The 24,582-nt window shown below is 41.0% G+C and overlaps 1 protein-coding gene across 1 annotated transcript in view; it reads left to right on the top strand.

Moving 5' to 3' along the window:
- The window catches only part of LOC124116962 (coatomer subunit gamma-2-like), a 52,138-nt gene extending 27,556 nt beyond the window's left edge, over positions 1-24,582 (top strand). Inside the window, exons 12-24 of the mRNA XM_046478622.2 lie at positions 1,051-1,262; positions 1,647-1,719; positions 1,863-1,941; positions 2,060-2,224; positions 2,605-2,680; positions 2,834-2,937; positions 9,574-9,702; positions 10,245-10,316; positions 11,556-11,695; positions 19,215-19,383; positions 19,693-19,790; positions 22,578-22,716; positions 23,801-24,582. Of these exons, the coding sequence (XP_046334578.1) occupies positions 1,051-1,262; positions 1,647-1,719; positions 1,863-1,941; positions 2,060-2,224; positions 2,605-2,680; positions 2,834-2,937; positions 9,574-9,702; positions 10,245-10,316; positions 11,556-11,695; positions 19,215-19,383; positions 19,693-19,790; positions 22,578-22,716; positions 23,801-24,033 (1,689 nt within the window). The 3' untranslated portion in view covers positions 24,034-24,582. The remainder of the gene's footprint in view (positions 1-1,050; positions 1,263-1,646; positions 1,720-1,862; positions 1,942-2,059; positions 2,225-2,604; positions 2,681-2,833; positions 2,938-9,573; positions 9,703-10,244; positions 10,317-11,555; positions 11,696-19,214; positions 19,384-19,692; positions 19,791-22,577; positions 22,717-23,800) is intronic.

The raw sequence follows: 24,582 nt of genomic DNA, 5'->3' as shown, positions 1-24,582 counted from the left end.
TTACCGTGAGCACGTAACACCGGAAATACCATGTCAAAAAATCCATACTGAAGTACGCAAATTAATCATGTAATTACACTGTCTGGCTATAGAAAGTGTTCTTTGTATATCTGGACTTATGTTTGTAACTTATTTCATAATTTTATTCAAAATTCCTTTTAATATTGTTTTAATCAATTTTGGCGAAATCGTGTGGAAGATCGCACAACTCACCGTTATAAACAGCAACCACGGTCAGATTATCGCTATTGACGCTTGAAAAGACCTTTAGTTGACAGAGAATGGATACATATATCATAAATGCCATACTTTGACTCGTTAAAGTTCATATTTGTTATAGTTTGACGACTCTATGTCAACATCTCGCGATCACGTGCGCGGGAGGCTCAACGGTGACTGGTCAAACTGGTTCCATATGAAAAATAATACCAAGCAATAGCGATCAGCTGCTTCGCTAAGTGTTATAAATATTTTAGATATATTTAGTAAAAGCTGCAACTGAAATAACAAGATATTGGAATATATTATTCCTGATAAATAAATAGTTTCAGATACAATTTTTGCCGGTCCTTGCATTAAAATCCTGTAAAGTTATATCATTGGGTGTGTCTTGACCTAATCACCGGAAGATTCCAAGAAAACGTCTGTACAGCTGATTGCTGTTTCCGGCTTAGTTTACGAGAAAATACACAAGGTAATCTTAATCCCTGGATGTAAAACAATGCCTAGCAGAACAACAAATACAATTTAAACGGTAAATCAACATGTCTGGTGATTTTTTTATCTCAAGTTTCAAATTTGTACTGACCAAGTTTCTCATCAGCCGTTCATTTACCGGAATTTGCTGCAGTGATACAGTGTAATTTTTTTGCACATAATATTCAATATTTTTTTCCAAAATACTGAATCCGCTAGAGGGTGCGCACTATACTCATGAAAATACGGTAATGTTGAGGGCAGATGCGATGACATACTTTCGAGTAAAAAGAGCTGTGTGATCAGGTGTTGAGATGTTGTGATGTAGTCACTATCTGAATGGTGATGTTCCAGGTGGCCATGAAGCACCCTGCTGCGGTCACTGCCTGTAACCTTGACCTGGAGAACCTGATCACTGACGTCAACCGCAGCATTGCAACATTGGCCATCACCACATTACTTAAGACTGGAAATGAGAGCAGTGTAGATCGCCTGATGAAGCAGATTTCATCCTTCATGTCTGAGATCTCGGATGAGTTTAAGATAGTCGTTGTGCAGGCTATCAGGTAGGTTGAGTTTATTAATGCTATGTAAGCTTTTGCCTCTTTCAAACCTTACCTATCAATATTAACCCATGAAAATCCAGATTAGAATAGCAATCCATGCTTGCCGTAAGGAGTGACTTAACGGGATTTGATGGTCAGGCTCTTTGACTTGGTTGATGCATGTCATCGTATACCAATTGCTTAGGTCGATGCTCATGATGTCAATCACTGGATTGTCTGTCTAGACTCGATTATTCACAGACCGCTGTCATATAGCTGGAACATTGCTGAGGGCAGCGTTAACAACAAACTTATCAATATTGCTTATAATATCATATCTTGCAGCCCATACTATTTGATGGGGTCTTTATCTATATAGATAATATGTGGTGTTTCTTCATTCAGGTCACTGTGTGCAAAGTTCCCACGGAAACACAGCGTGCTGATGAACTTCCTCTCTTCAATGCTGAGAGATGAGGTGAGGCTCGTCACAGTCTTCACATCAGCTTCACACCAGCCTCACACCAACAAGCCACACCTTATCAATATGATATATATATATATGTAAAGTATCTAACACAAGAGGTGTTTGATGAAAATTTGAAAATTGTTTGTTTTCAGGGAGGTTTTGACTACAAGAAGGCCATTGTTGACTGTATAATAACCATCATTGAGGAGAACCCAGAGGCAAAGGAAGCTGGTAAGTTGGACCATTACTGCTTGTGGTGTCCCCTTCAAGTGTATACTTTAGTAATACATGTATAGTGTTGTGTGGCATGCATGTGGAACATTCCCTCCAGATGTATTCTGTGTTTCAGGTTTGGCTCACCTCTGCGAGTTCATCGAGGACTGTGAACACACTGTGTTGGCCACACGCATCCTACACCTGCTGGGTCGTGAGGGTCCACGCACCCCCACACCTTCCAAATATATCCGGTTCATTTACAACAGGGTTATTCTGGAAAATGCAGCAGTAAGGGCAGGTCAGTGGTAGTTTCTGGGGTTCTCCTGGAATATTGATAAAAGCTGCATAAAAACATACATGAAACTTGGCATCGCTGACTCTTGGGGGACCTTAGGTGCTGCAGTGTGTTGCACAGAGTTGTGTCCCCTTGTAGTGCTAAGCTTTGATTATCTTTGGTTTAAATCACAGTATCACCTTAAATTGATCCTTTGTCTGTCAACTCCAAACCCATTGTAATTGGTTTTGCCAATGTGGTATTCCTCACAACACAACACACAACACACATTAAGTTGACATGCTATGATATTTCTGAAATATGTTTGAAAGGGGGTTTAATCCAACTCTATTTACAACTGTTAAAATGCTATGTTCCGTTGTGTAGCGTGACACTTGTTTCAGCTGCTGTGAGTGCTCTAGCCAAGTTTGGTGGCCACTGTGAGGAGCTCCTACCAAGCTGCATTGTACTTCTGGAGAGGTAATGTGTTTACCTTATTTCTCTTTTATATATTCTGTTGCAATGAATTCACAATTATTTTTAATACTTTCAAAGCAACTGTGATTATTTTAATTTAGCTGTTGTGGTCCCGTCTTATCAGTCCCCTGCACTGCTGCTTGTCGCTCATTACAGATGTCAGCTTGACAGTGATGATGAGGTTCGGGACCGGGCCACATTCTATGTCAACATCCTTAAGCAGCAGCAGAAGGCTCTCAATTCTGCCTACATCTTGAATGGTAAGTGGATCTATCTAACATCCTCTAGCATTTAATACTTGTCATAATGCTTTCGGCTGACATTGAATAGGTTGAAATGTTTTTTAAACACAGCAATGTGTACATAATATCCAAAGTAATACAATCTGTATGTCATTATTATTGTCTGATTTCTAGCATGCCATTTCAATGCCTTTTGAAAAGTAGCTGAACTGAGTTATGAATTTTATCTTTGAAGCCTTTCATATTTCATACCAAGGGTTGTGGTTACCATCACCACAGGCCTATCAGTTAAGAAGGATTTTGGAACTAGAGGGTCTCTATATTCCCTCTACACATAGTGAGGAAGGCTGTATTAATTAGGTCCCTTTTTTCTTCTTGACCGAGTTTCAATATTTCCTATTACCAGGTTAATTATACATAGCCTTTGGTGTTTTTGTAATTCACAGATGATAACCAAGACATATAGCTCCATGACATACCGTATATGACGGCGGATAAGCCGACCCCGTAGATAAGCCGAGGTGTTAATTTGACCATTGAAATACGAAAGAAAATGAAATGACCCGCAGATAAGCCGAATCAGGAATTGAAAGACAAAAAACACTGCAAAGTCGGACTGAAAGACATGTGCCGGGACTCGCAGATATTCAAAAATATAAGATGAAAAACGTTGTAATTATATTGAAAAAGTCATTATTATATCTAATAAAGATTTAACAAACCAGTCATCCACTTTCATAATGTGAGAAGCTGTTTCTCGTGTGTTTTTTTAATCTCATAATGATCGTTATATGTTGCCATTAACAACCAAGCGCCATTTTGTGAATCGGTGTATATAGAATTATGAACCCGTGAGAAAATATATCAGCTGGAGCGAAATGGCAGTTTGAATTCAGCATCGTAAGCATGGCGTTTTCGTTTAAATCTCATGATGAAAATGTCAGTCAGTAAAAATATACCAACTTTTATAACCCCCTTTACACCACTATTGTATGTTAATCCAATTGCATTAAATAAACTATCATACTATGAACACATTGAATGACCATCACTTACTCACAGGCTTTTCCAGTTTATGAAACTAATCTCTCGAAAACAAAGGAATTAAGCCCCTACTCCCAACACGATCGCTAAGCACCCACAACTTGAAAATGTTTGTGTAAACAACATGACAATACCAATCGGCCCGTTATTATCAATGCTCATTTCCTTGTGTACCGTGTTGCTTTAAACAACAGGAAACAATCACAGTGGTCACCGTTTGTGACGTCACAGGAAACAGCTGATCACATGTTTTTGCAAATGGCGAACGGAATAACTCGCCGATACAGTTGTTTATTTGCCTCTTTCAATAAAGGTAGACACTTGTTCACTATCAATTTATGAACTTTGCAAAACGTACGTAATAGCTATTGGCGATTTTATCTGGGGATTATATTTTATAGCTGTGAATTACATATATTGTTACATGTAAAGATTGTGGAGTTTACGAAGAACGATAAACTTTGAACATTCAATTGAAAACTTATTATCGGAAGTAGTAACATGCATAACATTTTTTTAATAATGACAACATTGGTGTATAATAATAACTTTATTGATAATTTATAACAATAATGGCTCTAGTCGTGGCAACTTCCAAACTTTCGGGAAGTTGTAATCTATCGGACCGTCATTCAGGCAATGTTTCTGACAGATGACGATCTGAAAAATACTATCATGAAAGTGTATCCCGTGGATAAGCCGACCCCTTTCTACAGAATCTTTTTCCTGGTCCTCAAAATTCGGCTTATACGCGGTCATATACGGTACACAGCATGTGCATATGTTTGCTTTGACTGAATTTATTGTTTTCTGTTTCTGATGGGAATATTTGAAACATTGTCAAAATGTATTCCATTGCATACAAGCAATGGTGTTCAAGTTCGTGTGCAATTGATTGCCAGAACTAAAGCTTTAAAAAATATAAGAATTGGTTCTCAGGCAATGACTTTTGAAAATGTATTACAGGCGGTGTTTTGTTGTTGTTGTTGTTCAAACTAGTATGTAACCAAATAAGCAGTTGTGTTGTGTTTCAACCTGGGAAAGGGTCTTCGTACATACATGTATTCCTTGATGAGTAAATCACTGGAATACAGTATTTGACTAGCGTTGGACTTCCAGTGTGCATAATACATGCATACAATGAACCATTCATCACCACTCGCCCCTTTCAGTAATCTGCATGAAGACTTGTCCCCCTATCGATGAATGTTATTTGCGACAAAGCAATCCATATGCTTGTGTGTCTTCAGACAGAGAATCCCTCAGTAATAATTTTGATTTTACAAGTCTTACATCTTAAGATATACCCAAGATTCATTTAAATCTTTTCAATCATACAGTATAATACTGCATGTCCCGATGTGCTTTAAATTGCATCTGAAATATATATGATACATGGGGAAATATACATGAATCATTACGCAGAAAGCAACAAAACTTTTAGCTATGAACATTAGTCTTCGGTCTTTCTATCACTGTATTGAAATTTCCTTTCAGTTATGACATTGGCCATGATATTATGTATATTTTTTACTTATCCTGCATTACTCCTTAATGCATATTACTGCTTGTTCTTGACAGAGAAAAGAGCTGTGTGAAGATCTTTGCTTGAAGAAGTTGTTCCAACTAGCTGAGAGGCGAACCCTATCACGCAGCTCCCATGTGACCAGGGGAAGTGATGTCACGGATCCTCACATAACTCTTGTCACTTGATAAGTGAAAACCTGTTTTTGACCTGTAGCATAAAACTTGTTCAACCCCTCACATGTTTTGCTTCTTGAGTTAATGTTTATTGTGCTTGTGTTGTGCATACAGTTTGTATCTTTGTACATTGTATGTTTTAACTTGTGCATAACTTTTTTTGACACCTGCTGGTGTTTTCTAAAAAAGAAAACAATGGTAATCGTGGTAATACACGGTGTCTTTTTGTTTCAAGTAGCCATCTTAAATATTTTACGTGGCCGCGCGGTTATGAACTGGCTTTCGTGCTATATGTCAGCCTCCTCGGTCTCAGTCTCTACCCAGAGCACCTTGAAGACCACCACCACGTCTATCTTCATGGTGGCAACCACCACCATGACGCCCAGCGGGGTGCTCTCCTACCAGATGGCGCCTATCCAGTCCACCGGACAGATGCCCTTGGGCAATGGCTTTCAACAGGCGCCCCCGTCTATGTCCCAGCCGCCTATGATGGATGCCTCTCTCCTACAGTACATCCAGTACTTGCGGGCCATGCAACAGACGCCTCGGCCTCAGCCCCAGCGCCAATACAGACGCCTCTACAAGGGCCGCCCACAGAGCCTCCCTACTATCGGTCGTCAATCCACCGTCTACCTCCCATTACTCCTAGGACTCTGCTTCGCCCAGTACTTCCTCCTGTTGGAGTGACAGTCGCTCGTCTCACCAGATTCACCGATCTAGGAGCCACTCTCCCGTCCATAGATGCTCTAACGGATACGGCTCGGACTCCTCGAGGGATGACTTTGTCCCATGCTATGATGGCGAGTCCCACCTTGGGCTAGACCAGGTAGCAGGTGGACAGACTTGAGCCAGTCGCTTCCTCCCCTGGTCTAGAGATTGATAGTAAGGACGCCCTTAGATTGGACCCTACCTCTCTCTCACTGGATTCTTGATCAAGAACATGATCTCGGCACTTGATGAGGACTTTAGCAAGCTCTCACTGATTCTGTCTTTTTGTGCTCCACGCTACAGACTGAGTGATTATCCGATCCACTCTCTCCAGGTTGAAGACCACGACCATGAGTTAGATGAGGATCTCCACCGCATGACTGGGTCCAACCGTCCCACCTCTGTATGAGTTTCCAACAACAAACAGGCTTATATGGAAACAACTCGCACTTTTCGCGTCGACCTCCAGAGCCATTCTCGAGGACCTGTAGGAGGATAATCCACACCGGATAGACCACCTTACCACCGTCTTATACTTCCTTCAATGACAGGTCGAGCATATCGCTCCCATATGCGTGCCGCTCTGATAGAACTCACAACCACACAGCGCCTGGGCTACCTTGTTTTGTCTGATTGGGACCCAGAGATCAAGAAGGACCTGCTTCGTCAACCCTGGTCTTCCTCTGACCTATTTAATGGACAGGTCTCCAAGACCCACTCCCGAGTTTCAGCCTTCGCCCGAGACGAGACTGCTCTCAAGGTCCTGGCTAGGGTATCACAGCCAGCCTCCTTTAAGCCGTCCCAGTCTGGCTCCTACCAGCCATGACGCAACACTCTCCTCAACTTTTTGGTGTTAAGGCAGAGGCAAAGGCATGTCCTCGGGCTCGTACCAGAGCCTCGATCTGACTTTGGTCGCGTCCTAGTGGCCGACGAGGGCCTGGTATGTAGACCCACTGGCCAAACCATTTGATTCACCCACACAGCAGGCAGCCACACCCAGGGCCAGACAGGATCCTTTGCAGGTTATTTCTTCATGTCTGGTCCATCTACATCACGATGGCTTATCGCCCGACCACCAGGAGCCCAGACAACAACAAGTGGCTATCCTTCGAGCTTTTGCAGGGGAAAACAGCAAGACCCCACTACTGCATAACCTCAATACCTGGCCGAGTTCCTACTCTTATCTTTGCCACAAGTGTAGCCTCATGGGTAGTACCATAACGACCTACCTTGTGGCACTTTACTCCGTCCTGGCAGTTCCGGGAGATCGGTGCATAACGAAAAACCCAGAACTACAGGCTCTGCTCCGCTCATTCAGGTTGGAAAACCAGAAGGCAAAATTTTGTCCACCAGCTTGGGATCTGAACATCATTCTCACCTTGCTGCAAGAGACGTGCCCTTGAGTCCTTGACACGGCGTCGTTCCACCATCTGAGGATAAAGACGGTCTTCCTCCTGGCACTTGCTACACGCCCTGGACGTCATGCGCGTCTGCTTTGAGCATGGAGTGCATGGAGCTGTTTATCTCGGGACTGTGCTGGGACTTTATTGCCAAGAACCAGCTCCGAGGACAGTCCGATAGATCGTTTCTTATCCCTCCCCTATCTTCGATTGTTGACGCGGAAGACGAACAAGAGCTTCTCCTGTGCCCAGTGGGGGCATTACATTGTTACATCTGTTGGTCCAAGGAACACCGCGTCTTTGTACCAGCATCAGCGAACTCGCCGGCAGAAGTCGGCTGCAACACAATCGCCCCCTGGCTGCGTGCCATCATTCTCCTGGCCTATGAAGCTGCGGGATTCGACCCCTAAGCTTCAACAACCCGCATGAGATCTGGGCGGTCGCCTCCACTATGGCACTACACAGCAACTGTGTTTCCTCATGGAGGTTTGTTTCTGGTGATTGAACACAGTCTCCGCCAGTCACTGCCTACGAGACGTCGCTTTGGAGGATGTGCAAGGCATGCAGAGTTTTGGTCCATTAGTAGTGGCCAAACAGGTCACCACTACTAGACGCCATTGAGCTCGCCTCCAGTCCAGAGCTTGCCTCTCGACCTCCCCTGGCTTAAGTGCCCTGGAGTAAAAGGTGCATGCCCCGCCTGAATAAAGATGCATTAAGGAGTAATGCAGGATAAGTAAAAAGTCTAGTAAAATCCTAGATATTTTTTATATTTGCATAATTATCCTGCCTCCCCACGATGCCTTCCAATGTTCCGGACTCCAGAGTTATGTGAGGATCCGTGACATCACTTCCCCTGGTCACATGGGAGCTGCGTGATAGGGTTCGCCTCTCAGCTAGTCGGAACAACTTCTTCAAGCAAAGATCTTCACACATCTCTTTCCTCTGTCAAGAACAAGCAGTAATATGCATTAAGGAGTAATGCAGGATAAGTATACAAATATAAAAGATATCTAGGATTTTACTAGGTTTAAAACTAAATCACCCGTAGATTGGGGAGAAAATGTGTGAACAGCTGATTGCTATTCCCGGCTTATTTTACGAGACATATACTCATGTAATCTTAATCTCTGCGTATGAAACATTGTCTGGCAAACAGTACGCAAATGCCATTGAATTTGTAAATTATCTTATCTAGTGATGTTTTATCGTAAATTTCATGTTTTCATAAACCAAATTTGCAAACTGCAAAACAAGCACACAAACTCCTATTGCCTCCATGACCATAACACGAGCTGCGCAGTAAAGCAGGGCGCACTATTTTGGATCACATTGTTTTGAAGTTTTGCAGTATTTCCCTACTGGGATTGTGTGTTGGAGACGCTGAATATTTAAGGTTTTTTAATTTTTGAAAAAAATGGAAATAAAAAAAGAAATGTGCAGTGGACTTGGTGATGTGGGCGGTACCTGAGAACCAAGACTATTATTTTTTTTTAGCCTAATAGGAGCCTCGCAGTTATATGAGAATAAGGCCTTGGTGACTGTATTATAATGGATGACACTGATGCATTTATTTTACAACTTAAACATTTATATTAATTAATTGAGAAATCAATGATATATGTTTGTTTCAAATATGTTCCCTTTGAAATCAAGTCTCAATGAACGGATAACGTAATTGTGAAAACAATAGGATGACACCAGTCAGTGTCACTTGTAAACTTCTAGAACCAAGGAATAGGATGAGGTTTGACTGGCAGACGTATAAAGGCACTGACCTGGCCATTGTTTGGTGTGTTTGCAGGCCTTCAGGTTTCTGTGGTTGGACTTGAGAGAGCACTACACAACTACACATTGGAGCCCACAGACACCCCCTTTGACTTGAAGTCTGTACCACTGGACACACAGCCCATGCAGGATCAGAGACCCTCAGGTGAGTACAACAGCTGTGCTTGGCAGTGAAGGGAGGACTATAACACTATGTAGTAAACAACTGAAAACACAATGCATGTTTAACACTTTTTTGAAAGATAAAAGGACAGTATGTTGAGTAATCTAGGCAAGATGTTTAATGTAGAAAAAGATCACCACTAGATTTACCTTTAGGGTGTATGTTACGACTTATTACCTACTATCCTGGACTTGAGCCACAAGGTTACAGCATGTGCTGTGACATAAACTGATTCAAATATTATGGAGTTTGACCAAACTGTTGACAACACAACATCAGACAAGAATGAATCTTGATGGCACAAATTACATGGTAGACAGAGGACTCTATACAATGAGAATCATTTCAATGTTCTTGTTATCTAAGATACTGTATAGGTTTTCATCCTTAACAAAGTTAGGTTTTACAGAACCAAACATGTGGAATACCTCATCTCCAAGAGACATCATGAGTTAAGGAAAGAAATATTTACCTTAAGACTAAGCATGATAAGATGAAATGCTCATGTTTGTTTTCTGCGGTAGTGCGAGATGGGGGTGAAATGGGTGCCAAGACATCAGAGAAGGTGGTAGCCTCCAGACAAGATGTATTTGCAGGTAAGGCGAACTTCCAGGTATTCAAGACTATTTTATGGCCTATTGCTTTTTAACCTTTGTGGAATGTTATTATTCTAGACCAGTAAATGTTGTTTTATGACACAGTCTGAGTGGAGTAGGACGGAGTGGGCAGGTGCCCTAAACTGCCAGGTATGTGAAGGTATCCCGCTAGTGACCAACAATGTTTACAGGTCTTTACAGTGTTGTCACTGTACAGTACTTTTACTCTGTGCATTCAAAAGAACCCACTCATCTGATGCTAGATGACCAGATGGTGGAAACACCAATATGTTCAAACACCCAAAACACAATTGTCAAATTAATCCAAATGTGTCCCTGTTAACTTAGCAATGAATGGGCATCGGATATGTGAGGTGGACATAAAAACCTCTAGCGCCTGTGAGCAGCTTGGGTTGTATAACTCCCTTGGGAGTTGAGAATGATAACTGGAATGCATACAGATCCACTGGTCAGGGAACAAATATGCCGCATCTGAGCAGTCACTAGTATCTGGATAAGAGAGGTATATAAATGTATAATAAGATGGTCAGCAATATCCCAAACTCTGTCAAGGCAGCCTGATAATGTTCTAGTCTTGGCCAGGAAAATCACTGTTCAATAGTATGCAACACCATATGGGAAAATGTTTGATTGAGGGTATGGTAGTAACAGAATCTGTTTTTTGACACATGTATATGTTTCTCAGTAATCTTTGAAATGACCCATCAAAACAATTCTAGCTACTTTGAGTATAACGGTAACAGATTTCATCTCAAGATAATCCCAGCCAGTGTGTCAGGAAGTGACTTATGTTAGACTGAGCGTACAAAGGATCTTTTTTGCCCTTGGATCACAATAAGGGCAAATTAAGCCCTTAAATTTGAGAGTTATTTATTATTTGATCGATAACTGTGAAATCATTTTGTATGTAGTACTGGGACTTGTTGTTCCTCTTCTCTGGAATCAAGGTGCAGACTGAGAGTGAGAGAGTGAAACTAGATAACTTCAAGATTGTTCCCAGCATCATCATGGGCAGCAGCAGCTCCATAAACATGATGCCAATTTTCCACATAGACAAATTCATAAATACTTGTCAGGATAATTCCCTCATGGGATTTAAAGACTTGGAAAGCAAGTTAAGAACAAATCAGCAAGATTATTAAGCAAGTAGGAATTGTCCCAACATTGAGAGTGATGTAGAGAGTAGTATGTGTCAACAACAACTCTTCTTTCTTCCAGAACAAATCGCATTAGTACCAGAACTTGCTAACCTTGGCCCCCTATTCCGGTCATCGCAGCCTCTTGAACTGACAGAATCAGAAACGGAGTATGTTGTACAGTGTGTGAAGCATACGTTCAGCAACTACATTGTGTTCCAGGTGAGTTGCCCACATTCCAGGCAGACACTGGACACACACATTCACACGTGTGGAGATCAATAGCTTAAACTCTGTAGCACAACTGTAACACTATGACCATTTCCCCATTGTCAGATTATTGATTTGAACAAAGAAAACTAAAATCGAGATCATGCATTACTCCTTAACCCTCTGGATGCCACAGGGACATATATGTCTCTCCCTCTACAACCCTCACTTTGAAGTCGAATAAAATTCAAAATACATCACCCACACAGATACACTTCACTGTTGAAGAATGTGGGGAATTCCCTGCTACGCAAACACAAACGCCGAAGTGAACTTGCTGCCATATTGGATATTGTTTACAAAATCATGTTTCAGGTACACCTTTAATGAGACGCCTGTAACATCACCTTTATTTCAAACTTAGCTGCTATGCAAACATACTTGAATTCCTCATACATTTTAGAATCAAATGACGAATGGTCTTTGTCACTAATACAAATTGCCCAGATGAAATCAAGCAAAATAAGTTACGTGTGAAAACGAACGCTGTGCTCGAAAAGCTGTACTTGTTTGAATTGTAAACAAAGCAAAATTCAGATTTTACACAGTGTAGCATTTTCTCCAATTTTGAGCTATCCATTCGTCTGTTCGTTCAAGATATGGTCTCAACCTTTTCAGAATATGCATGGGAAGAGAATCGTAGGAAGAATTAGGGAATTTAAAATAGATACATTGCAATGATTTGATATTTTCAACAGAAATTGTCAAAGTTACCGTCCTGTGTGACGCCATGACTGACGCAAAATCAAGCACAATGACAACAGTATTTATCGGAATTTCTGTTTATTTCTGTTGGTGTCAATGAAAAATATAACAACAAATAACAGAAAATAGATTGTCATAATGTTTCTGATTACTTACATGTCACATTTATGTATATACGATCCCTGAATCAATGAAAGTCCCCTCGTAAAATCCTGCGTATTGTTGACAGTGAACACGCCATTTTGTAAAAGTCGGTCAGCGGTAGTGATGTCATACGTCAACATTGTTGTACATATTTGGTAATTTCTTTGAGGTGAAGGTCCTTGAATGAGAGTGCACACGATCATTGTATCATGCTGTTTACAGTTTCAGTTATGATGTAGATTTTGCATATCTTTTATACATTTTTTCACACAATTAATTTCACTTTGGATATTCTTCAATGTTCAAAATGATATCATATGTAAATATAGGCCACAACATGTATGGACAAACCTTTGATAATCTCCTGTTTGTTTGAACATTGTTTACATAAGAATTGATAGGTTTATAGTGTCAAATACGGTATTTCTTTTGGACAAGTGTTACAAGATGAAATGTAACTGCAGCATGTATGTATTTCTTGGATGTGTAATAGTCAATATTATAAGTTCATATAACCAATGTCCATGACGGAATAACCGTTTCATTTTATTTTATAACTAAAACTGAATATATTACTTTAACAAAATGGATAATATTTTTCGTTAAAATATATGCACACATTTCTGAAAGAATTGTGTTGATCTTGGAATTGTTTTTTTATGTCGTTGGATACACAGAACAGTGATATCTAATGATTCGTGGGCGATCGGGTAGCCTAGTGGTTAAAGCGTTCGCTCGTCATGCCGAAGACCCGGGTTCGATTCCCGACATGGGTACAATGTGTGAAGCCCATTCCTGGTGTCCCCTGCCGTGATATTGCTGGAATATTGCTAAAAGCGGCGTAAAACCATACTCACTCACTCACTGACTCACTCTAACGATTCGCCAAGTGCACGTTAGCCACAGACAATTTACGAAATATTCCTCTCGTTTTGCATTATATAATCAATTGGTTCATTCTTTTTTCAATATTGTGATCACAAGATATTAAACTGTTTACATTTTATTTCTCCAGGAATTGTAAAAAGTTAAAAATAAAACCCATGCCATGTACCCTTTTGGTTCAACCATATACGATTATCCTGATAATTCTATACCAATAGAGCTTTCTTCGCATCTTTCATTGTGTAATTCTGAGACGAGATGAAGAGAAATAATAGCATAATAATGAACAAATATATGTCCAATATTGAATATAATTTTGGTTGTTTTGAAATATTCTTTTGAGTATTTCATTACGTAAATTGATGCCAAACAGGTGTGTGTCTTGTCCAATTAAGATACACGATAAACTATCTAATTGTATATATATTCAATACATTATTTACTTGGTGAAAGCAGTCATTTTATGTTGTGTCGAAAAAGCGTCAAATTCAGTTTTACACATCAAGATTTACCATACCATGAATGAAAATTAGGGGAGATATATATTAATCAAAATATCAGTGTCGTCTTTCTCCGAAGTTATCAACGACATAAAACTAGCCCTGAGGTCAAATAGAATGATGTTCTTATTTTGGTATTTCATAACATTTGATGATAAGGCTAGTGTTCCGTTAATAATGGTGCAACCTTAGTCAAATTACACTTATACATTCAGGAGAATGTTGGAATCTAAGGACTAGGTTATAGGTTAGATAGGGCCATCCATTTCTCTATTACCTCTTTTTGATGAAGTTTTTTTTATTTATAACTAAACGTATACAGTTTCAATATTTCGATATTTGTGTTGGAATAGTTTGGTTCCTCGTGAACAAAACACCACGAGAATATATTGTCCTCATCCACAGCTAATTCTCACAAAGTGACCTGAGTTACAATAAACTAGTGCTAAGCATAGCGGAGTTATGCCCCCCTTTCTTTGTACATGCGCCTTTTGTTGTCATAGAGAAAAATCATTTTTTGTCATTTACGGCATGCTGTGTTTGGCATTGAATGTATGTCGTTATACATACGCATATAACACCATTTGAAATACAGTTATGTCGTTCAGATATTAGGCAGTATTTTGTTCGCTCACAGTTTCCATAAAGCTTCTAAATATAAGAAATCGTCACACAGTACTTTTGTCGGTGTACGATAAAAAGCGGAGAAATTTAGTTTTTCAATGTAGAATAAGTTCTCGGACAACACTTAGAAATGTCTTTTTTTAAAACCAGTTTAATATTTGCAGTTTAACTTATACCTTCAAATAGGAAATTTAACATTCTCCACCTCTGCATATTTTATGCACAACCTTCACTTTTCAGATCTTTGGAATATGTGCTTCATAAAAAACAAACTCGGCATCCAGAGGGTTAATGCATTCACTGCTTACCTTTGATTGATCCTGCTGAAGAGAGTAAAGTGGTGTTCCATTCTGAAGCAGGACTCTCCCAATCACTAGCTGCCTGCTTACCTTTGATTGATCCTGCTGAAGAGAGTAAAGTGGTGTTCCATTCTGAAGCAGGACTCTCCCAATCACTAGCTGCCACTTCATACCGGAAGTGGTACACGACTGATGTCTCCATATTATTGTTGGTCACAGTACTGAACACGTGCTGCTAATTGGTCCGCTATTTTCGCTGTTTGCTGTCCCTGTGACTTTCAACTCTTCTATCTAGGAACCCATATCCACCTCTCTGTGATGGGTGGTGCCGGTTTGGAGTATTTTAATAATATGTATTATTAGCACATCAAAGTGATAGTTTGTCATTGTTTTTCACATGTTGTTCCGTTCCGCCATTTTGCATTGCTGACATATCGCTGTCCTTCGCGAATATGGATCTGTGTTTCATGGCCGGCTAGGTATTAGCATTTCATTTAAATACCTTTGTATTGGCACTTTATCCACGGTTATTCATATATTGAGCTCTTTATCTTTTATTGTGAACTGTAACTTGGTTAGTTCTCCGTAATTGGCGGCTGTATTTAAAGTAACCTTTGCATATTTGTTTAACAATTGGTGCTAGTTATGTGCACTTTAAACCATTGTACGGTTATTAAAGTATTAAATGTTAATTTACTCACCGTTTGCGCCTCAAGCCTACAGGCAATTCGACTATGCCTAGGCTACCTGACAATCCTATCATGGTTGTGCCTACGGGTCAAGTGACTACACCTGTGCTATCCAACCCTCAGGGCCAATTATTATCAGTGCGCGTAACTAGGGCCTGCCTATCAGCATACTACTGTAGTGTCTTCGGTGTCTTACGCACCACCAGCTCTTCAGGTGAATACACTTGCCCAAGCTCGTGCTATACCTCAAGTGCCTCTTATGGTCCCATCTACAGATATGCCTATTCCAGGCTTGGGTACTCCATCATCGTCTTGGTCCATGTCACGGGACTGTTTCCATGCAGGGCATCTGGACGATCTTCCAAGGCATCTAAGTCACAACAGTGCTCCAGGAGCCACTTTCCTGTCAAACATTTGGAGCATTATCATTCAGACACCTCTGAGTTGAATACCCTGCGAAGCTGAATACACACCAAGGCCTTACTCAGATGCCAGATTTGATGGCTGACCGTCTCAGCGGTAGCGCCTTCTTCCCCTTGCTCAGGCATCGACAAGAGGGACATGATCTGGTCACAACAGCTTTTAAGGCGCCAAAATTTAGAAGGGATGACTTTCCGTACACGCCTTTGGGGTAGCAGATCACACTGATGACTTGGACGAGGATCTCCATGGGATGACAGGCTCGTCCAAGCCTATTACCATTAAGATCCCTGACAGTAATTTCGCATTCATAGAAACAGAAATCAGGCGGTCCCTAAAACCCTTGTCATCTCGTGCTATGGACCAAGATCTTTCCGAGACCAATGCCAATAGGATTGATCTTGATGGTGGTAGATTTCCAACAAAGGCAATTTGACAACATGCGTAATCACTTAAGTTGGCTTGAGCTGAGATTACCACCACCCGCCGTCTGGGGTATCTGGTCTTATCCAATTGGGATTCTAAATTTAAGTGCCGGTTGCTTTGGCAGCCTTTTTCTGCCTCAACATTATTTAATGGCTGATTAACTGACACACACACCAAAGTCTTGACCTATGCTCGACACAAGACAGCACTCAAGGCTCTGGAACGTGTCCCAGGACCTTGGCCAACGTGCTTCAAAAGGAATTATCGACCCAGGCGCTCATCCCTCAAGGACCAGACCATTGATCTGTCCTCCTTTCATGGCAAATAACGAGGCAGGGGCAGAGGCCAAGCCTCCTATCAATCCCGTAGGGGGCCCGTAGGGGTAGTTCCCCAGGTAGGAGCGGGGACCGGAAGAGGAAACATTGACCAAGTGAACAATCACGACTGGGATCTCTTACCTCCAGTTGTCCCAATAGTCAACACACCAGATTGCTATGATATCAATCACTAGATTGTCCAGACTTGATTATTTACAGACCACTGTCATATAGCTGGAATATTGCTGAGTGCGACGTCAAACAACAAACAAACCCAGAGCATCCTCCATACTTTCATCTCATTACCTTGAGACTGCTCAGGGCCAGCATCAATGCTAACGGCTCCCTGATCAGGCTCGATCTGCAGGATGCTTACCTGCATGTGCCTATCCATCTCAGCCTGGTTCCTCGGGTTCAAGTTTAATGGTATACACTACCAGTGGACAGTCCTACCATTTAGCATTTCAATGGCCCTGTGGCATTTTACCCACCTTTCCAGGCCAATAGCTGCCTGTCTGCACCTGAGGAACATTCAGTTTGAGTTTTACAAAGACTACTGAATACTGAATCATCCAGTAGCGGTGATCCTAACCTGTCACCAGGCGCCTGCTTTATCAACTGGGTTGGGTAGTCAACGTGGCAAAGTCGGAACAAATCCCATCCTACCAACTCCAATCTCATTAAAATCAGATCTTAGTTCTCGCTAAGCGACGCTCTGATTGGTCGGATGAAAGGTCGTTCTGACATGACCCGTAATGGGATGTCCTCAGATCTTTGTTTAGCGGTAGCGAGAACTAAGATCTGATTTTAATGAGATTGTACCAACTCAAATTCATAGGGGGGGCTATTTCAGACAGATCTAGACCTCTTATCAGTGCCATGGGACATATGGATAAAAAATTTATGCCATCTGTACCCCACCCTGCAGCAGCCCATCCCACTTCACCAATGGCTTCTGGGACTGCTTGTGTCAGGGGTTGGTGCGTTCGAGCCTCTGCAGGCAACATCTTTTGTCAACCTCACCAAGAAGACAATAATTCTCTCGGCACAAGCCACAGCGGCAAGAGTGAGCAAGATTCATGCGCTAGATATCACTTGTGAACGCTTTGAGTATGTACGGAACTGAACCTCAGGTTATGCTGGGATTTTATAGCTAAAAACTGATTGCTCGGACGACCCGATTGGTCTTTCACTATCCCACCATTATCGTCCATGATAAAAAATTTATGCCATCTGTACCCCACCCTGCAGCAGCCCATCCCACTTCACCAATGGCTTCTGGGACTGCTTGTGTCAGGGGTTGGTGCGTTCGAGCCTCTGCAGGCAACATCTTTTGTCAACCTCACCAAGAAGACAATATTTCTCTCGGCACAAGCCACAGCGGCAAGAGTGAGCAAGATTCATGCGCTAGATATCACTTGTGAACGCTTTGAGTATGTACGGAACTGAACCTCAGGTTATGCTGGGATTTTATAGCTAAACGATTGCTCGGACGACCCGATTGGTCTTTCACTATCCCACCATTATCGTCCATGGGAGTGCAAGATGAGGATGAACTATTATTGTGCCTCTGGTGTGGTCTACAAGTTTTCATCCGCCGCTCCAAGACTACCGGTAAGCGTGGTACACAAAAACGATTGTTTATCCCTATCTCTCAGACGTCCACGACCAAAGTCAGTTGCAGTACCATTTCCTTATGGTTGCGAGCTATCATCCTTTAGGCCTACGAGATTGCTAATCTCAGGCCATCAAGAGCTAATAACCCCCATGAGATTCAGGTGTTTGCCTTGACAATGGCTCTACACAGTAATTGTTCTATTAGAGCTTTCATGGAAGATGGGTTTTTTAGGTCAAACTTGGTCATCTCCAGCCACTACCTAAAGGTAGCTATTGTTTTTTAGTGTTTGTTTACCTGGACGTACTCATACTTTTGGTACCTTTCTGTGGACAGGATTGGCTGATCAGTTCCCGATCTGCTCAGAAGAATTGCTCGGTGCAGCTGACACAACGTTTAGTCAGGAGAGTTTTTATTGAGTACACATCTGAAGGTATTCTCGGCTCCATTCCATCGGATAGTGATGCATTGAGGAGTAGTGCAGGATAGGTTAAAAAATCTAGTAAAATCTAGCTATTGCAGTGAATGCATGAAGGAGTAATGCAGGATAAGTATACAAATATAAAACATACCTAGATTTTCTTTTTAGGTATTCACCCACAATTCATCCTCATTCACAAAACTAATCATTTGTTTTTTTTTTTAGGTGGTCACTCTCATAAATATGAATGATTTGGAGCAGTTAGATATCTCATGGATTTTCCATTTATTTCAGCTCAGAACAAAATCGTCAAGATGATTGAATAGCAAAGAAGTTTATTTGAACCTTATCAAATTGTAAATTGTTTATTTGGGGTGAGCTACTGAACCTGTTGTTTTCCATATTGAGTGTTCCTCTTTATTGTAGTTTGATTGTACAAACACACTGAATGATCAAGTCCTGGAGAATGCCACTGTTCAGATGGATCCTGTAGATGGCTTTGAGGTGATGAAGTATATTGCATGCAGCAGTCTTCCGTACAATAAGCCTGGCACCACATACACTCTTGTCCGATTACCCCAGGAGCCCACACAAGGTATGGCCACATCACATGCCCTGGCAGCTCATCTGAAACCACTGGCATGACATTTGTCATATCTAAATGCTCACAGACATTTGACCAATCATGGCAGACATCAAGTACCTTTGATTTTGATACCTAATACAGTAATGATATCATGTTTAGCTCACCTGAACCATGATTCAGTGTCAAATTAATGTCATTGAGACTTGCCTCTCATCTGTCAGTCAGACTTCATAACTTTGCCATTTTTATAATTTTTAGGAATTGGTGCTGTTGAAAGTAAAGGAAGGTAATGTTGTATCCCGATCATATTAATTTCAGTAACAGGCAGTTTCACCTGCACCCTGAAGTTTATTGTAAAGGACTGTGATCCCAACACTGGGGAGCCTGATGATGAAGGTTATGAAGATGAGTATGTGGTAAGTGTCTGTCCAGATTCACTGTCATTCAGTGGCCTCTTCACAAACAAAATACAACATATGAAACACATTTCATTAGTATGTTTGTATCTTTTGAACCATCAACACCTGACGACACAAGTGACATAAAATATTTTCTGTGTATAATGCGCCCATATTTAAACTGGTGTGTAGGAGTGTGGATCATAAACACTGACAGTGTGTTTCAGCACTAGCATGATAACACCAGAAAGAGCCTCTGAATATGTTCACACTGAAATACACCAGTAAGGCCCCTTGTAACAGTGTCTGTATAAACAATATTTTTCTGTATAAAAAATCTATTTCTGTTTTAGTATTTCTCATGTATTTCATTAATATTATTCGATATTCAATTCAAGATAAAAGGTGAACACGACGATAATTCTGATCTCAGACTAATAGAAAAAACTTTCATCAGCTTGATATCAATCAAGTCCTATTAATCCAACAAATGAGTATGTCGGCTGAATGAAAATAAGTTTTGTTTGTTTCCTTTCTTTGTTGTTTAAAGCCACACTCAGGAATATTCCAGCTATATGATGGCAGTCTGTAAATAATCAAGTCTGGACCAGACAATCCAGTGATTGATATCATGAGCATCGATCCACGCAATTGGGATATGATGACATGTTCCAACTAAGTCAGCGAGTCTGACCCCCCGATCCAATAAGTCGCCTCTAACGACAAGCATAGTCACCTTTCACGCCAAGCATGGGTTGCTGAAGACCTATTCTACCCTGGATCTTTATGGATCCAAAATTAAGTAGCATCAACGTTGGTGATTGAAAAATCGAACAACTACACGATAGATAACGATACAAATGCATTGTAATAAAAATGACAAATGAAATATTCATATTATTATGTTACATTGTTAGCAGAATATGTTTTCTAATCATGCAACCTCTAAAGCTTAACACAAAACTACGGTTACAGGGTGTGTATGAAAATATACTTTAAAAAGCATAGTCTGGAAAGGAAGTTGCCAGTTTGAAACTAGTGCCGCAAAGCTCAAGAAAGCTGCTTTCTTCATGGCTTATGTTGACTTCCTTTCAGTGGTCAGTCAAAGTTCGCGAAAGGTCGTTCTGACATGACCTGCAATGAACTGGTATCTGATTTAAGTGAGATTGGGGTAATCTTAGCATGTTATGAATCCTGTTTTGTTTATTTAAAGCATCAATTGTTTATTGTTAAGCAAGTTTATCCCTGCAGCTGTTGTAATATGCAGCTACCAGCCGACTCGTCTGGCATCAAAACACGGGTTGTGTACGCTGATTAGATTAACAAGACTGATTAATGAGTGATTTCGTTAATTAGTTGCAAATTAGGTGTGTCAGTGTTGGAGTGTGAGACTGTCGAATTATCAGGTCTAGATAGCACTGATTTAATCTGTTCACATCATTAGTGTTGGATTAACAAGACTTGACTGTAGTTACATTTCTTGGTCAGCAGAGAATCTGTCTTGATCTGATGTTTGTGTGTTGTAGCTGCTACTTTCTTGGTCAGCAGAGAATCTGTCTTGACGTGGTGTTTGTGTCGTAGGTTGTTCCTTGGTCAGCAGAGAATCTGTCTTGACGTGGTGTTTGTGTCGTAGGTTGTTCCTTGGTCAGCAGAGAATCTGTCTTGACGTGGTGTTTGTGTCATAGGTTGTTCCTTGGTCAGCAGAGAATCTGTCTTGATGTGGTGTTTGTATGTTGTTGCTAGTTCCTTGGTCAGCAGAGAATCTGTCTTGACGTGGTGTTTGTGTCGTAGGTTGTTCCTTGGTCAGCAGAGAATCTGTCTTGACGTGGTGTTTGTGTCGTAGGTTGTTCCTTGGTCAGCAGAGAATCTGTCTTGACGTGGTGTTTGTGTCATAGCTAGTTCCTTGGTCAGCAGAGAATCTGCCTTGTTGTGGTGTTTGTGTGTCATAGCTACTTCCTTGGTCAGCAGAGAATCTGCCTTGTTGTGGTGTTTGTATGTTGTAGCTACCTCCTTGGTCAGCAGAGAATCTGTCTTGATGTGGTGTTTGTATGTTGTAGCTACTTCCTTGGTCTGCAGAGAATCTGTCTTGATGTGGTGTTTGTATGTTGTAGCTACCTCCTTGGTCAGCAGAGAATCTGTCTTGTTGTGGTGTTTGTATGTTGTAGCTACTTCCTTGGTCTGCAGAGAATCTGTCTTGATGTGGTGTTTGTGTCGTAGGTTCTTCCTTGGTCAGCAGAGAATCTGCCTTGTTGTGGTGTTTGTATGTTGTTGCTAGTTCCTTGGTCAGCAGAGAATCTGTCTTGATGTGGTGTTTGTGTCGTAGGTTCTTCCTTGGTCAGCAGAGAATCTGCCTTGTTGTGGTGTTTGTGTGTCATAGCTAGTTCCTTGGTCAGCAGAGAATCTGTCTTGATGTGGTGTTTGTATGTTGTTGCTAGTTCCTTGGTCAGCAGAGAATCTGTCTTGATGTGGTGTTTGTGTCGTAGGTTCTTCCTTGGTCAGCAGAGAATCTGCCTTGTTGTGGTGTTTGTGTGTCATAGCTAGTTCCTTGGTCAGCAGAGAATCTGTCTTGATGTGGTGTTTGTATGTTGTTCCTAGTTCCTTGGTCAGCAGAGAATCTGTCTTGATGTGGTGTTTGTGTTGTAGGTTCTTCCTTGGTCAGCAGAGAATCTGCCTTGTTGTGGTGTTTGTATGTTGTAGCTACCTCCTTGGTCAGCAGAGAATCTGTCTTGATGTGGTGTTTGTATGTTGTAGCTACCTCCTTGGTCAGCAGAGAATCTTTCTTGACGTGGTGTTTGTATGTTTCAGCTGGAGGATGTTGAGGTGAGTGTTGCAGACCATGTTCAGCGAGTCATCAAACCCAATTTTGCTGCATCATGGGAGGAAGTTGGCCCAGAGAATGAGTTGGAGGACACCTATGCCCTGTCTACTATCAACTCTTTAGAAGGTAGGTGGTACATGTAAGCCCGTCATCTCCCATATATTATTAGTATTGTCAGACCTTAAAAGTTACGGGGAGCCCCCAACTTGACCCTTGAAATCACCATCTAAATGATATGCCATGAAATAGGCCCGACAGTGTTTCGGATCTAAACTCAAAGTGGTCAATGGTTATATAATCTTTCAACCATGAAATGTTACTAACCCAGCTGAGTTACATTCCTTATTTCATCATTAAAAGCAAAACACTGCCCATCCCCACAATGCAAATGCCTAGTACAGTAACAGCAATCATAGCCATGCCTATTTGCTTGGTGGATAACTCATGTTCAACCACTTGGAACCTTACAAGCTCAAACTGTTGATATGATCTGTCTATCATCTGAATATGCATTATATGGCTTTGAAAAAGCATGAAAAAAACTGTGAAATAGTCACTTTCATGTTACTGTGAAATAGAAGCAATATTATTCAAACAAATTTGATCCCCAATCATATCTACTGTCACTTCTTATTAAAGAAACTGTTCGGGGGTGAATTTTGAAATTCATGTATGAACTTTGTATACATGACAAAGAATTGTTATGACATAATATTTTGTAGCAAATTGCTATTGGTTACTCACTGCAGACTTGTGTACCTGCAAGTAGTTTCAACAGTTTAGGTTGCTGGCCAACCTTATCTTTGCTCTCAATAGCCTATTCCATAATATACCGGTACAGTAGTCCCCATGAATGGTTATTGCAAACTAACCTGTACTAAAAGACTTGTTCCTGTTGTTTACCTTATAGCAGCACAAAGTGGATAGAATGTGTTGTTAGTTCTGCAAATTTACTTAAACAACTTATTCAGAATTAGGGGGCGGTCGGGTAGCCTAGTGGTTAAAGCGTTCGCTCGTCGCGCCGAAGACCCGGGTTCGATTCCCGACATGGGTACAATGTGTGAAGCCCATTTCTGGTGTCCCCCGCCGTGATATTGCTGGAATATTGCTAAAAGCGGCGTAAAAACATACTCACTCACTATTCAGAATTAGTGTATATTATTAGTTACAAAAATAATTGTGTGGTCAAAAGATCTGTTTTCCTTTTCAGAAGCCATCAAAAATATTATTCAGTATCTGGGCATGCAACCTTGTGAGCGTTCTGACAAAGTGGCGGAGGGCAAGAGTTCACATACTTTATTCCTAGCTGGTGTATTCCGTGGTGGCCATGATGCTCTAGTGAGAGCTAAACTTGCTCTTACTGACTCTGGTGTGACAATGCAGCTCACTGTCCGATCCACAGACCCAAATGTATCAGAGGTGCTTGCAACAGCCATAGCATAGACATCACAGTCTCTGTACATGTCAGTGTCATTTAATCTGACAGTTTCTTCAGCTGAAATCAGACCTTCATAAGTATACTACTGGCTGATTGGGCCATGATGTAAATGCTCTCATACTTCGTTTACAATAATACAACTGAATATTATGTGACATAAAATGTTGTCTTATGAAATGGTCTGTATAACATTATCACTTGTTTAATGGATCTCTCATGGGGTGATCACAGTAGCTGCTGATCTATTTCCTCGTGTGGGGATTTTGAAAGTTCATATTATTCACCACTGTATTGTCCCAAGTATGATGAGTACAGGCTGTGACTGCCTTATAGCTGTAGTGAAGCCAAGGCCTTAGATATCTTTCACTTGATATTCTAACTACTAAAAGGAACGGTAAGCTGTTGTCCTTATGTCATGAACAGTGACCAACTGAACTTCAAAGCAATGGTCAGATTGTGTTTTGATCATTGGAGCAAAGAAATCTTTTTGTGGGACTCTGTTTATTTATGTGTAAATAAATCGATTTAATGAGGAATAAATGTTATATCCAGTT

The sequence above is a fragment of the Haliotis rufescens genome, unplaced genomic scaffold (genome assembly GCF_023055435.1).
Source record: "Haliotis rufescens isolate VD_foot unplaced genomic scaffold, xgHalRufe1.0.p SCAF_22, whole genome shotgun sequence".
Taxonomy (NCBI): Eukaryota; Metazoa; Mollusca; class Gastropoda; order Lepetellida; family Haliotidae; genus Haliotis; species Haliotis rufescens.
This window is presented reverse-complemented; position numbering and strand designations above follow the sequence as displayed.